Here is a 15464-nt window from a genome sequence, read left to right as displayed (position 1 = left end):
ACTTGCAGGACCTGTTTCTCAAAGTGGTTCACGGAGACGTCAGCCCCCACGGCCTGGTGCGGATGAGCTCGATCCAGCTGGCCCCCCAAGAGCTGGCCCGCTGGCGGGACCAGGAGGAGAAGAGGGTGAGCTGTTGGGTCAAGTCAGGACATGGAGAAGAGGTTTGGGGAGGGGGAGGCCCAAGGATGGAGCGGGAGAGACAGAGACAAAGAGTGAGGAGGAAGGTGATGAGACAGGGGAGCACAGGACAGACAGAAACAGAAACGAGGGAACAGGAAGATCAGGCAGACAGGGAGAGAGTCAGAGAGACTCTCCCCACCAAAAAAAAGGGAAAAGGGGCAGAAATGAAGGGGATTGGAGATGGAGAGCTCAGTAGAGAGGTGACGCCCCCGGGGGTGTCGTCTTCCACTTGCTTTTCTATGGAGCTGGGCTGGTGGGTGGGGGGACTGGGGATGTTGGCCCAGAGTCTAGAATCCAGGACTGTCATCCGCCATCCACGGGGTGCAGACCCAGTGTGATGCCCCTGCTCCAGTCCCAGTCCCAGTCCCAGAAGTTCCAGAAAAGGCTGGAAGTCTTCCTAGTGCCCCAGGCGGAGTGAGGAACCCCACAGCCTCCAGCAGTTCACAGATACACCCCCATACACCCTGCGTCCGTGGGTCTCTCCCTCCCAGGGAACTGCACAGGGGCAGGGAAGGTGTGGGCACTGAGCCAGCTTCAGGAGATGCTTGCATAATGTTTGTTGGTGCCCCAGTGAGAAAGGGAGGGACTGATCGCCCGTGGGATGGGCTGGGGCTCTAATGCCCTTGTTCTGACAGACACTGGGCTGGTTAGAATTAATAACTGGAATCCATTAGGAGCATCTGTCCACTCTGAGCTTCTGTCCGGGCACTGTGGGCAACCAGGACCAGCTATGTAAATTGTGGAGCCAGTGCAGAATGAAAATGCGGGTGCTTTGTTCAACGATTAAGAATTTCAGGGACTTCCCTGGCGGTCCAGTGGTTAAGACTCTGTGCTTCCACTGCAGGGGGCACTTGTTCGATTCCTGGTCGGGGAACTAAGATCTCGCATGCCGGCAGTGCGGCCAAGAAAAAAAAAAAAAAGAATTTCAAGATGACGGCAGTATTTAGCATGGGGCCCTTCTAGGCGCAGGGCCCTGGGCTACTGCATGGAGCCCATGCCCACGAAGCCAACCCTGCTGGGAGGACACGGCTTCTGTCCTCCAGGGGTTGTTAGAAAGGAAGAGACAGGCTTTCAGGAATCGTTTCAGATAGGATGACACTGATCAACAATAAGAATCACAAGTAGCATTTACTATGAGCCAGGCTCCAGGCTAAGCACTCAACATAAGCTGTTTAATATGATGCTCTTAATTTCATTTCTAGAGAACAGATCAACTAAAGCTTAGAGCAATGAAGGGCTTGCCCAGGGCCACACCATCTTGTGGGTCTTTATTAATGACAGCTGGTGCTCTAGAGCCTGTGCTCTTTCAACTACCCCACACTCTTCCCCAGGCAGAGGGTGGGTGGGATACGGTCAGGGGCAGATTTGACTCATGCGAGAAGGCGAAGTTCAAGAAGGCTTCCTGGGGGAGGCCGGGTTTGAGTTGGAGGGTGAATGAGTGGAAAATGGAGAGGCGAGGCAGATGGTGGGGGGTCTCCAGGTGAGGGACTGGCAGAAGCAGAGACGTGGAGGAAGGGAGAGGGCTGGCACGGAAGGGGAGCCGCAGCGGAGGGGCCTCAAGGGAGGAGAGGGAGCACTTGGGCTCTTGGTGGCCAAAGTCCTCCAACCCTGGCTGAGCTGGGGCTGCCCCGCCCCTCAGAGCCTGGAGATGATTGAGCAGCTACAGAAGGAGCCGTGCAGCCTCCCGGCCTCCAAACTGACCCACAAGGGGGAAGTCGAAATCCTGCGGGACATGGACCAGATGCTGACCCTGGAGGATCTGGTGGTAAGTGGGAGCCTGACGTGGTGCCAGGCAGGGCCTGTGCCCTCGGATCCCACCCCTCACCTCACCAGCTGTGTGGCCTTGGGCAAGTCATCTGACTACGCTGAGGCCTACGGTCTTCATCGTAAATAGGGGGATGATGGTCGCCGCACAGGGTCTGGGTGAGCATGGGGTGAGACAAACGCCGGCGCCGGGCCTGTCCGCACCTTCTCAGTGCTGCTCCCCCTCCTTGTGGCCTAACCCCAGGGCACCTCATGTGAGTAGTAGTGAGTCCTATCTCCACAGTTCCCCCTGAGCTCAGGCATTCCGACCAGATCCCGGGTTGGGAAGCAGGAGGGACACACTGTTTGAGGCAGGGACTTTTTGGATGTAAGGAGCAGAGACTTGCTCTATTCAAGGTACCTTGCTCCGGCAGGGTACCACCTGGAGTCCAGAGCAGTCTGTGCAGAGTGTCCTTTTTTTTGTGGGGGATCTGCCCCATCTTCCTGTCCATCCTGCTTCTTCCTCCCCCTTGGCTCCTCCTCCTTGCACATGGCTCAACAGGATGGCTCAGCAGCCCTCGAATCAATGAACCCATCCCCTCAGCCTCCTGCAGCCAATCAGAGCGCCCCCCCTTGGCTCACTTCAGTCACTCTCAGGAGAAGGCTGCTCTGGCTTTGGTTGGGTGTCCTGTGGGTCAGATGTTCACCCCGGTCTAATCAGCTGTGTGTCCAGGATGGGGGAGCGCAGGGTCCCTTGAGCCACGTTCGCTGGGGAAATGGCAGTGACCTTGACCGACAAAAATCCCTGCTCTCCCTCACCAGTATCCAGGCCAACAACCAGACCTCCTGGCTGTGCGGAGAGGAGCCCTAAGAGGGCGTGGCTGCTCCCCAACCCAAACCAACCTGTATTCCCTGAGTAAATTGAATGTAAATGTAGGGGGAGGAGCCAGAGAGAGATGGAAGAGAGAAGGGGCGGCAGAGTAGGGGAGGGGAAGATAACACAGAATAACAACATTTCTTCCGATTGAACACCTACTATGTGCCACTTTTACAAACAATGCCTCATTCAAACCTCACGATATAACCTACAAGATGGGTGATGCCAGTTTCCTGGGTGAGGCACCTGAAACCGTTTGCCCAAGGTCACTTAGTTGGCAGTGGGGGAGACTGGAACCCAGGCTCTCTGACTCCAAAGCCTGTGCCTTGTCACTGCTCTGGAGGTGGTTTTAAGGCAAGAGTGAGAGTTTCAAGATCTTTTCAAATCTTCCTGAAGCAATGTTTGTTGTGTGTTTAAAGCTGTTTCTATTATGAGGAAAAAAGGGTGATTTGGCATTGGGCATCAAGGTTCTTAAAAACGTTCATTCTCCCCAATTCTGTCATCTGCTTCTGAGAACTCGTCCTAAGGAGATAATTGAAAGTTTAGGAAAATACTTGCAGCATAAGGATGTCCTCAGTGTTATTTGTTACAGTGAAAGCCTGGGAACGACCTGATTGTCTAGCAGCAGAGGTGATGCGTACACTCCAGCCCACCCCATCAGTGCAGTGTCTACAGGGACGGTATAACATGGCAGATAACTTTGCTGTGGTTCCTGGACACATGAACCACAAAAGGACCCCCAAAAACTCTGTGTATAGATAAACTATTATAAAGGGATACCCAGAATATCAACAGTTGTTTCTGAGTGGTGGGACAAGGGGTGATTTTTTTTTTTTTTTATTTTCAAATTTTCTGTATTTTCTAAATTTTCTGTAACAAGTTCACGATACTTTTGTAATTAAAGAATATATTATTTAGAAAAATAAAACCACAGCCCTGAGGGCCCCCTACTCATGGAGGGCTGCTGACCTCCCCAGCCGCCTTCCCAGCCCACCCCTCTCTCCTCCTTTGCCTCTCAGGGACCCATGGTGTCCATAGACGGCGACCCACTGGCCCTGCCTGCCATGTCGAAGGGCACCACGGAGCAGCACGAGGACACCACAGAGCAGCACGAGCACCACTTCCTAGACCCCAGCTGCCGCATCTGCATGGGTGGGAGGGAGACACAGGAGGGGCACAGGGGTGGTGGGCAGGCCGGGGCTGAGTGTGGGGTTCAGCGGCAACAGGGATTCATGGCTTGGGGGGACGGTGGTGGGGCGGGGGTACCCGTGTTCCAGGTCACCTCAAAAAGGACCTGGTTCAAACTCCATTTCTAATGCCCTGGGCTGGCTTCAGCCTAGCTGCCGGCCCGCGTTTTAGCTCCTGCCTCTCCGCTTTGCAGACTGGAAGCCCTTGTGTGAGCAGCCAGCCTCCTTCATAGCCACCAGGAGGATGGGGGATGATGATTTCCAGAGAGCCCCAAGCCTAGTCCCTATGTCCTCTCCAGAGGTGCCCCAAACCAAGGAGAAGCCTCCCACGGATCCCAAGGACAGGTATGGGGCAGTGGGCAAGGAGGTGGGCAACCGGCAGGGTTGGTGGGGGAGGCAGCAGACACAGGGTGGGTTTTTCCATATGGCCTTAGGCAAATCCTGCCTCTTGTGTGGGCCTCAGTTTCCCCATCTGTGCAATGGAACTAATCATCCCTGCCTACTGGTCTCCACCACATAAGGCCATGTTTGGACCAGTGTTCCAGCACCCACAGTGGGGACACAGGACCTTCTCTGAAAACTAAGGAGCTGCTGGGGAAGCCCTGGTGACCTGTTCACCTGGCCCTGTTCTCTCTGTCCCTCCCTCTAGGCTCCAGATGCCTGCTGGGTCCACAAAAGCCCTGCCCAGCCAGCCGCCCTGGGAGGGGTCTCTGGACATGTTCTCCATTAAGCGGTTCCAGGTCAAGGCCCAGCTGGTCTCGGGGCACAGCTTTCGGCTCATCCGGGTACTCCTGCCCTGCTTGCCGGAGACTCCCTTGCACCCTGACCAGCCCAGTCAGCTACACACACCCCCATTCATTCATTCACCCACTCACTCCTTCTGAAACAAGTCATTGGCTCCCTCTCTGTGCTTGGCCCTGTGCTAGGCTAGATGCAGCCCCACTCCTGCAGAGACACATGGGCAAAGGACTCCCTATAACCCAAGGTATAAAGCAGGAAGGACCCAGGAAAAGGGTCTGGTGCCTCCTGGCCCAGAGAAGGGTTTTAGGAGTTATTGTTGAGTGAGTGAATGATCAGCTAAGTGTTGGATGAGGGTAGGGGGTTAGAGGAGGGAGTAAGGGGCTTCTGAGAAGTGGAGGAGATTGGCCAGGACAGGCTGTAGGCCTCCAGGGGTAGTTAGGGCTTTCCAGCAGCCACTGGGGCTCCTGATATACTGCCTGTCAATCCTCTTGGCCACAGGCTGTGGCTTCCGGGTAGCCAGTATTGAGTCTGCCTTAAGTGGGTGGGAAGCTGGGAGGCTGACTGGCCTCCTACCTGTCCCCAGGCCCTGCCCCAGGTGATCCGCTCCGCAGGCTGCATCCCCCCCAGTGCTGTCTGGGACTTTCTGGCCAGCATCTGCCCAGCCGAGGCCAAGGTAACCACCCACCCTTGGGCACCACCTCTTCTCCTAGCACCATATCCCCAGCCCTGAGCTCTTTCGCTCCAGCTCTGGAGCAGAGGCCTGGTTTAAGATATCCGGGTCCAGTTCCCACTGTGACTGCAGACTCACTGTGTGACCCTGGGCAAGTCCCTCTGTTTCCACCTTGGGAAAATGGGGCCACTCTTCCTCACAGCGTTCTCAGAGGTTCAGATGAGACCAGGGGTGTTCACAGGAGCAAAGAATGACTGTTCCTAAATCTGCTCTCCTTCCTGCAACCTCAGGACGTCTGCGTGGTCAGACTGTGCCCACAGGGCTCTCGGGACACCCAGAATTGCCACCTGCTCTATTCCTACCTCAATGACAAGCAGCGCCATGGCCTGGCAGCTGTGGAGCAGGTGGGGGTGGTCCTGCTGCCCCTGCCTGCCTTCCAGCCCCTGCCCTCCAGGCTGCGCCCTCTTGGAGGCCCAGGTGAGTGCCCGATGCCCATCCCAGACCCTGCCTCCCCTCACATGGTGACCAGACAGGCGTTGTAGACACAGTCACCCCTGTCTCCATGGAGGCAGGCACATCTCAGAAGGGAACTTCTGAGACGGGCAAATGTGAGAACAAAAACAGGAAGAGCTCAGACTTGTATATTGTTTACTATGTGCCAGACAAACATTCTGAAAGCTTTACTTATATTAATTCAGTTAGTCCTCAAAATAACCCCTTCAGGATGGTGCTATTAATTTTTTCACTTCATAGATGAGGAAACTGAGGTAGGGAGAAAGCAAGTGACTTGTCCAGAGTCACAGAGCCAGTCAGTAGCAGAAACTGGCCTCCCAACCACCACACATACAGCCTCACCAATCAGGCACCTTGATGAGAAACCAGTCACATTTGACCCCAGCATAGCAGAACAGAGGCAGGACCACCAACTGGCTGAAATTAGGACCTAAATAAAAGAGGAAGGAGAGATGTTTTCACCACAGCTATCCTGGGCCAAGCTTGGCTTTTGTGCCTGGATAGCCTCCAGGGCGTGGATCCAGGAAAGCATGGGAGGGGGCTGGAGGGGGTATCAAGGGGTGGACTGTACCTGTTGCTGAGTAGTGTTTGATCTTTCTGGGCTGCCTGTCCTGGGGACAGTGTGGTAGACTGAATCATACAGTCTTGAGATTAAACCATCCATGCCCCAGTCTCAGCCAAGTGAACCCTTTCACACACTGTGAGAGCAAATCTTACACCCTCCTACTTACTTTCCCAGCATCTCATGGGCCCCATCTCACTACTGGAAAGCTCTTCTTGGGGTCTAACCTCCAGACCTCTTGCCACAGCCAGAATGCAGCTTCTGGGGGCTATGAGTTCTCTCCGTCCAAGCCTTTGGTCTCTTTCCCCCTCTTTCTCCAGGCCTGGAAGCCACTCACTCAAGCCTGTTGCTGGCGGTGCTGCTCCCCAAGGCAGGGCTTCTGGACACAGCAGAGTCCAGCCCCTTCGGGGGGAAGGTTCGCAAAATGCTCTCCTTCAGCAGAAAAGTGGAGATAAGATACTACCAGCCAGAGGCCAGGGGGCCAGACGTAGCCCTGAAGGGCTCCCCTTCCCCGGTGGGTGCCCTGCAGCAGGGCCAGGGCAAAGGCAGCCTGGCCCCAAGGGGAATCTGTGCTTGGCAGAGGCCTCCCAGAGGCAGGGGGAGACTGTGGGGAGAGCCTGAGACCTGGCAGGGTCCTGGGCGAGGGCAACGGCCTCCAAACCCAGGCTGGTACCAGTCCTGGCATCCCTATTCAGCTTCACCAGCTGGCCATGACCAGCACCTCCACAGGGCTTCCTGTCCCCACCAAGCCCTGCTCCAGCATCTCAAATCCCTGGTGGCCATGAGCCACCAGCTCCAAGCCTCACTGAGGTCCCTAGGCCAGGAGCAACTTCCCCGACCTCCTGCCCAGCCTCCTGCAGCCCCTGGGATTCTTGGCCTCCTCTGCCAGTCCCCTGCAGCTCCAGAGCCCCCTGGCCCAGCCCTTGACTCCTCTTTGGGGTCTACAGATGGAGCTGGCTCTGAGTGTCCCCCTCCTGGAGAGACCTTACCCTCATTACCCACCAAAAGAGGGGCTTTAATTCCCTAACCAGTGCTGAACCCTAAGGTGCTCCAGAAAGAGCAACAGGGGCAGAGGAAGGGGACGGTCAGCTGTTTGAATTTCCTGTTCTGCAGTTTGCTTTGTGTTGATTTTTGGTTTAGTAAAGAATTTGGCAAAGTTGAGACTGCATGTGTTGGCTGGACAGGAGGGACCCTGGGCCTGGCCACATGTGGGTTGGGGTGGGTGTGTCTGGGAGTTTCTGTGCACAGATACAGCAGAGCTAAAGTGTTAGGGATGGAGGGGGCAGCCTTGCCAGCTGCTTGTCTGAGGTCCTTAACCATCACTGTGCACCAGGGTTCAGTTGTTGCCATGGTGGGCTCTGGAAGCATTTTGCAAGTATTTTGAACTGGGTGGAAGAAGTGATGGGAGAGAAGGCAGCACTAGGTTGGGGAGAGAGAGAAAAACGAGGCTTTGGAAGGGGCATAGACACTTAGAGATTGTTAGAGAGGAAAAGGAGAGCAAGTTGCAATGGATTTAAAATTTTTCAGTTACCAAGACTTTTTCCTTTGGATAGTTGGGGGTTACCGCCATAATCCCTACGCATCTCTGTGTGTGTCTGAGGGTCTCTGTGTGTGCGCATGCCTGTGACCATATGTCTGTGTGTGGGTCTCTGTTGAGGAAGTTGGGAGGTCCAAATAGGATGTGTCCTCTCTGTTCCTCTTGCCCGCTCCTGGGGACTGATACTGGAGAAAGCCAAGGGCCTTGGCCTGGTGCGGGGTTGCGGGTGGACATTCAGGATGGGGTTGGAGGCTGGTGTTATAGGGCAGGATGGTGCTGTTTTGCCTGGGGCCTGGAGTGAGCTCTTAACCGCAGCTACAGTTGTAAGGCATCTCAGTGTGTGTGTACCTCCGGAGAGCTGAGTCTAGGCATTGCCATGGGAACTAACTGCCTCCTCGCTACCTAACCCAGGGTCCAGAAGCAGGGCCTGGCTTGGAGGAGAGAACTTCTGGCAGGACCCCACCGTTCACCCCTGCCCCGGCCTGAAGGGGTGTATCTCTTCCCACCCCTTCTCTGAGGCCTACCCATGTACCAGCCTCGCCCTGGGCTGGGGAAGATGGGGCAATAGTTGGGGGAGTCCCACTTCTCTGCCCCATGAGCTGTGGTGCTGCCCTACCCGCGGCCGACAGCAGAGGGGGCCCTAGGCCTTGGGATGGAGGTCGGGGCTGGCAGGACTGGAGGCCAAGCTGGAGGCGGGACGAAGTGTGGGAATTTAGCCGTAGGGATTGGGGGCGTGTGTGGGGGTGGGGTGGGGTGCCGGGGGTGGGACAAGGAGGGGGGACGGGACAGGTGAACCGGGGAGGGGGGAAGCTCCGAGGGCCTTGTGAGGGCCTCAGTGCTATATGCAAATTACCCAAATTACCTGCAACCTGCGGCTTGACTCTTAAGTCGGCAGCAACTTGGGTCATTTTCTTAACACAGGGCAGTTGGGGGACGGCTATGCGCCCCCTCCCTCCAAGCCCAGGACTTCCTCCCAGGGAGACGGGAGACCGTTTGCTGCCTTCCCGAGCACTCAGGGAAGAAAAAGCTCCGTACTCTGGGCTGGGACTTCCTTTCGGAGCGTCAGTTTTCCCCTCTGTAAATGGGAGTGATCATGCGGCCCTCTGGCACCTCGCCCCGCAGAGAGGGCTATAGGTGAGCCCCGAAATCCTCAGCCTGCTTCGAGGTTGGGGGCTGGAGAGCATGACCTTCACCCACCTTTTGGCTCTAGTCCACAAGCCCCTTGCCTTTCCTTTGGCACAGGAGGCCAGGAGCGCGGATTAGGCGAGCTGTTGCTAGGGGGCGTGACCGGAGGTTGCTGGGCTCGGGGTTGCTAAGCAACGCTGGGCGGGGCTCACGGTGCTTGGCCGGAGTAGGCGTATCAGGGGACCCGAAGGGCCAGCTAACTTCCCTCGGTTTAATGGAAGGCGGCCGTCGACGCTGCTCTCCCCGCGACTTTCTGCGGGCTTCAGCTTCCCCTGGGCAGGACGCCGTATCGGAGGGTCCTTCCGGTCACACCCTCCGCGACTCCGTTATCCTCTGGGCTCTGGAGCGAGGAACCCTGGGTCCTTGTGCACGTGCCTACGCGTTTGCTTGTGCGGTAGGGGGAGGGAGGGTCGCTTTGGGGTTTCCATAGCAACCGCTCCAGTGTCACCCCATTGCTCCCAAAGGTTTGAGCGGTTGCGTGTGCAAATTTACATATATCTGCATGTCATTAACATAGAGGCGGAGCCGGAACTTGTTTGGGCAAGTATCCCTGGACAGTTCCGTTTGCTTCTCTCTCATCCCGCCTGATGGGCACGTGGGCCGCGCATGCGTGAGTGTTTTGCTTATTAATGTTCCCAGATTGGGGGTGGGTGGGTGCCCTGTAATAGTGACCACCGGTTCCTGGGCCCCCCAGTCACCTCATAGAGCTGTTTGGATGAATCTATCCAGGTACCCTTGACCAAAGACCCAGTCCCACTGGGCAGTGCCAGGCCTGGTTGGAATCCCAGTTCTGCCCTCTCTTGTCTGTGTGGCCTTGGGCAAGTTTAGTTGTCCTCTCTATGGCTCAGTTTCCTTCTCTGTGAATAGGGATACTAATCCCTAACTCATCAGGTTACGTGAGGGTTCAGTGGGATGCCACTTTTACATGCACTTCTTGCTGCTCTTGGCATACAGTATCCACTCAGTGGTAGCTCTCTGCCTCCCTCCGTGGAGCCCAGCTCCTCTCAGGCCCCAGCCAAAGCAAACTGACTTCTTTGCAGCTCATGTCATGACAACTAAACACCAGGAAGAACTTCCAGATGTCAGGGCAGACTGGGTTCGAGGCACAGGATGAGGACTATTAGTTTTCCTGTTTGTCCTTCTTGGAGGCTGGAGGCCAGGTTGGTGAGAAACATGGACACCACCACCCCCATCACCACCACTACCACACACACCTTTACACCCTTGTCTCTCTCAGCGGCCAACTGTTTCCAGAAACCTTGCATTTCTGTCTCAAAACGGCAGCAGGGAGGTTGAGAGACTTAAGAACCAGAGCTAAGGTGACCGAGAAAGTACTCTCCAGGACTGAGATGTCTGGGATGGAGTAGGGTCCAGCAGGAGGCTAAGGGCAGAAACTTTGCTTGAAGAGCCGTATATCTGAGCCTTTACCAGAGAGGACTAGGGGACCCTGGGGCCACTCCTTTGCCCTTTCTGGTCCTCAGGTTCCCCACTGTGGACAACTGGGACTCCTCTGCTGTGATTTGGGGCGGAGGGCTCAGTATGGAGAACCCTCTCACTGCTGCAGCTCTGTAGCAGTGCCATGGAGGAAGTGAGTTTTCTGTTGGGGCAGAGGCTGCGAGGTACCCCTTTAGCGTGGCTGGGATGGAGCAGTAGATCTCCTGGAAGCTCTTGTTCTTACTTGGACCCTAATTGTTCCAGATAGCCTCTTCAAAAGCTGGGAAGTCCTTCCTGGGTCTAACTTTACCCTCCTGCTCTGGCAGAAGCTCCTTCTCTCCCTCCTTTCTGCTGGTGTCTCTGTAACCTTAACAGCCTTGACTGCTAGGGTCAGAGGGGAGGCAGAGCAGGTGTTAAAGGAGGAGAATCAGTTCCACTCTGTGTTGGTCTCTTAGTTCTCAGTTAGGTTCAGATAATTAAAATAAATGAGATTGGCTCCTGTCCTGGGTAGAGGAAGGTTATTGGTGATGAAGAGGGAGTATAGAAGCTGGATTCTGATTGGTTGGTTGGCTTCCTGGAGGAGGTGGAATTACCTGGGGGCCATACCCTGCCGTTGTCACTCTGACACTGTCTGCAGAACTACTGTCTGCCAGCGGATGGCAGTGAGCCAGTTCCTTCCCTAGTAGCCACCTGTGCTCCACAAGTAAGGATTCTACGGACAGGCTGAGAGCCTGGCAGTGCCCAGTTGGCCTGTTTGTGTCCCGCTCTGGGGGCCAATTAAGTCTCCATCTCTAGCCGCGCCGATTAACAGTTAATAAGGCAGCAAACACCTGCAGCTATGGAGGCGAATTAAGAGCAACAGTCAGCATAATACACAACCCGATAAGTGAGCAATTAACAACCGGAGAAAGATTAATAGAAGCAATTACGTCCTACTCGGGGCTCTGTAAATACGACTGTCAATGGCTGAGGGATTCAGTGCAGTCTCTCCTGGCCCCGCCCAGGCTGCAGCCTCTGCAGGGAGGGAGTCAGGCCAGCCAGCCTGTGGATTCAGGACCACAGAGTCATATATACATGGGAAATGTGCATATACACAAACGTAGACAGACAGGCTCACAGAGATAGTCCACAAAGTGCAGTCACACAGACACACACATCCTTCACTGTCACCCACACTCGCATTCACACAACACAGATCTACACATTGGTCGTTCGGAAATACACGCAGACATACACAGGAAAATACCCACAGTGTCATAAACAGACACTTCCCTGTTTTAGACAGAGCCACACAGACAACCAGACAACCAGTGTCACCCCATGTGACACTCACATATACAATATACAATTTGGATATATAGACACACAGCTACACACATATACAGTTTGGCTATATGGACACACAGCTCCATACTCCTAGGGTCCCAGATGCATATGGCATTTGCCCTCCTTTGATGCCCACCTTGCAAAGGGTCGTGCGTAGTGGGTGAGAGCTGCAGCTGGGCATTGGTTTGAGAGAATCGGAGTGCGGGTAGGAAGGGACAGAGTATTTGTGAACATGTATGCAAGCATGTATGCGTGCATGTAAGTCTAAGCATGTATGTCCTTGCAAGAGTGTGTTTTACCGATGTATGGGCATGTTCCTGTGTGTAAGCACGCATGTGTCTATACATCTGAGTGCCTGTATGAGTGTCCGCGTGTCGTGATGTGTGCATGGGAACGGGTACATGTGCTTGTGTGCAGCAGATCTGTGACTACACACGTGGGTTTCCGGTTCATGTGTGATGCTATGTCAGTGCCCAGGTCTGGGTCACTGTGTGACTGTACCTCAAAGTGGCTTTATGTGTGTCCTGTCCCTGTGCTGGGGCAGATGAGGGAATTCTCTATGGGATACTTCCCGGGGAACCTGCGAGTTCTGCTGATCCCAGGGTCTGCCTCCAGGGATCGAGGCTCAGAGACTGTCAAACATCCTCTAGGACTCCTTGGTTTTCCTCACAGGGACTTCCAGCCCCTCTAGTGGGACTCAGCACCATTGGGCCTCACCCAGGTAGGAGGAGAGAAATGAGAACAGTTTCTAAAGGAGTGGACTTGGAGGTTAATTTTTCCTGGTTGAAAGCCGAGTCAGGAGTTCACTGAGAATGCTCACCGTTCTCGCAAGGCCACAGCTCCAGTTCCCACCGGGCCCTTCCCACTCCTGCCTCCACCTTGGAGCTTCCCATGGAAAACCCCCAGACCCAAGACTCATGCACTTAGCTCACAGCCTGGGACATACGCCATCATACACAGAAACCCCAGACCACAAGGATACAGTCATGCAGACACACAAACATAGACAGTCATGAATATAAACACATAAAATTCTACTCACGGTCACACCCAGACCTATCTGCCCACGCACAGTCTCACCTCACACACAAAATCACACACACGGGCTCCCACGCAGCGATGCCCGCACACACCTGCACTCCCACGTGCCCACACTCCCATCCCTCTCTGAGATGAGCTTAGTGCCAAGCCCGAGGGCCCAGAGGGTTGTCCTGTGACAGGTCCCCCTACCGACAGGTTGGTGAGAAACATGGACACTTGAACAATTAGAGTCCAAGTTCTGCCCAGGTCTGAAAATATTGGAGCTAGTGACAGGTCCCCCTACCACTTCCCCCAACACTAGTCTGGCCAGATGGCGGAGGCCTCCAGGCCCCAGGAGAATTCTCCCTCACTGCTAACCCGCCGGCTGACAGGCAGGCACATTGAGGCCTGGCTCTGCCAGAGGGGGGCACGGTGTAAATAAGGGGGTAATGAGGCTCACCAACATCCCCCATTGCCCACCCGAGACCCAGATGCGGCCTGCCCCAGGGCCTCTCACTGTTGGGCAGGGAGGAGCTTCTGAGCAGAGACACACATTTACAGGGATTCACACGGAGCCACCCACACAGACGCAGACCTCTACAGGACACAGAAGGACCCAGACACAGGCAGTGTCTGGCACTCCCCCTTTAGCAGCCCTTGGCAGTGGCACCCCCTCCCAAGGCATGAGCCACTCGCCAAAGCCAGGGCTGACCTTGCAGAGCGCCTGGCCAGGGCCCTCACTCCCCCTCGGCCTCCCACCATCTAATGAAAGCAGACAGGAAACAGATCTGAGGGCCCCCAAAGCCAAAACATCTGCCTGTCAGTCCCTCCTTCTGTCAGTCAATCGAGCCTTCTGTTTGACTTTTATTCATTCAATCTTTGTTTTTCACTTGTTCATTTGTTCACTCACTCATTCAACCAATAAGGACGTTAAACAAATCATTACTTTCAGGCTAATAACCTGGCTGCCCTCCTGGCCTCCTGGCCTCCTGGCCTCCTGGCCTGGGGATGCAATTGCTGGGAAGGGAGAAAAGGTGGGTCTGGGCTCTGAGGGAGAAGGGGAAAGAGTGGAAAGGGTATCCCCCATCCCCTATTTCTTCCTCAGTCTCTCAAAGTGAAAAAAAAGGTGTTTCTTCTGCAGCTGGAAGGAAAAAAGCCAAGTCCCAGGATAATAGATAATAATGGCTAACACTTACAGGCTCTTACACTGTGCCAGGCACCGTTCTAAGTGCTTTACATGAATTAACTCAGTTCATCCTCATAACAACTCTATGAAGCAGTTACTATTATTAACCCCACTTAGGGGCACAGGGAGGTTAAGTAACTTGCCCAGTGTCAAACAGCTTGTCAGAGCCACCCCAAGTGTTTAAAGAGCCTAGGGCAGAGTACAAAAGGAGGCCTCTAGCCCTCCACCCGTTTCCCTTCTCTCCCATCCCTGGGCTCCCTGTGGCTGCACGAGGGGCCTTGTGTGCATGCCTGTTGATGCCCCGACACTCAAGACCCTGCTTGCCACACTCCTGGCAAAGAGCCACCCTTCTGCCACCCTTCAAGCTTGAGGAGAAAGGACGTGGGAAGAGGCCGCCAGGGCCTGGTTTAGGGTTGGAGTGTAGTTTAGAAGGGGGCTGGAGCTCCAGGTGGGCACAACCCTGTGGCACTGTGAACCTTCAAATTCTTCACCCCATGCAGAAGAGGGCCAAAGTGGGGTCATCTAAAGTGGGGTGTCCAGGGCAAGGGCCTTGGTTGCTCAGGTCTGAAAATATTGGAGCTAGTAAATGGCAGATCCAGGATACGATCCCAGGCTCTCTGGTTAGAGTCAGCTCTTAAAGGACTGATGGGGGCTGAGGGGGGCAGGGGGCTGGTGGGATGGGCAGAGGTTGCTAAGTTTTACTTCTCCATCCCCACTCCCAACCCTGCCCTGACCAAATTCAGGTCATCCCCCCCATGGGAATGCTCTGTGCCCAGCTCCATCTGGGCTTCGGGGGCTCCCAAGGATGACTTGATTCTCAGTCTTGTCGCCCCTCCCATCCCATTCTCACTGACATCCCCACCCCTCCTGCAGCAGGGATTAGGGAAGGAGTGGAGGCTTCTGGGATTGAATGGGTACCAGTAACATCAACACATCCAGTTCCCTGCCTCTGTTTCCCTGGCCCCAGGATTCCTGCTGGTCTCCAGAGGCTTTTTCACATAATTACCCAGGCTAGGAATTTCAATCTCTGGTGCCAGCCAGGTCCTTGTTATGCAAATATAGGCAAATGAGATGCAAATGGAGCAGTCCCAGATTAACAGAGAAATCCCCAGCAGCTGGAGGAGTCGCCATGAAGTCAGCTCACTGGAGCTTCCCCGAGCTCCCCTCATCCAGTCTCTGTCCACCTGGATGTGTCCGGTCCCTCCCGTCCTTGACGCCACTCTTTCACCCCCCTCAGGAGCTATCTGCTCAGACGCAGAGAGGGTCTGGACAAGAGGGGACACCAGGGCCCAGGCCCTCCACG

At 55.1% G+C, this 15464-nt stretch overlaps 1 protein-coding gene across 1 annotated transcript; it reads left to right on the top strand.

The window, feature by feature from the left end:
- Positions 1-62: 62 nt before the first annotated feature.
- Positions 63-6928, top strand: LOC137760941 (SPOC domain-containing protein 1-like). Its single transcript, XM_068537839.1, has 7 exons — positions 63-125; positions 1820-1945; positions 3820-3952; positions 4182-4333; positions 4623-4772; positions 5312-5401; positions 6794-6928. Exons 1-7 carry the CDS (start codon positions 63-65, stop codon positions 6926-6928), a joined length of 849 nt encoding a protein of 282 aa, XP_068393940.1.
- Positions 6929-15464: the final 8536 nt, after the last annotated feature.

This window comes from Eschrichtius robustus, chromosome 3 (genome assembly GCF_028021215.1).
Source record: "Eschrichtius robustus isolate mEscRob2 chromosome 3, mEscRob2.pri, whole genome shotgun sequence".
Taxonomy (NCBI): domain Eukaryota; kingdom Metazoa; phylum Chordata; class Mammalia; order Artiodactyla; family Eschrichtiidae; genus Eschrichtius; species Eschrichtius robustus.
This window is presented reverse-complemented; position numbering and strand designations above follow the sequence as displayed.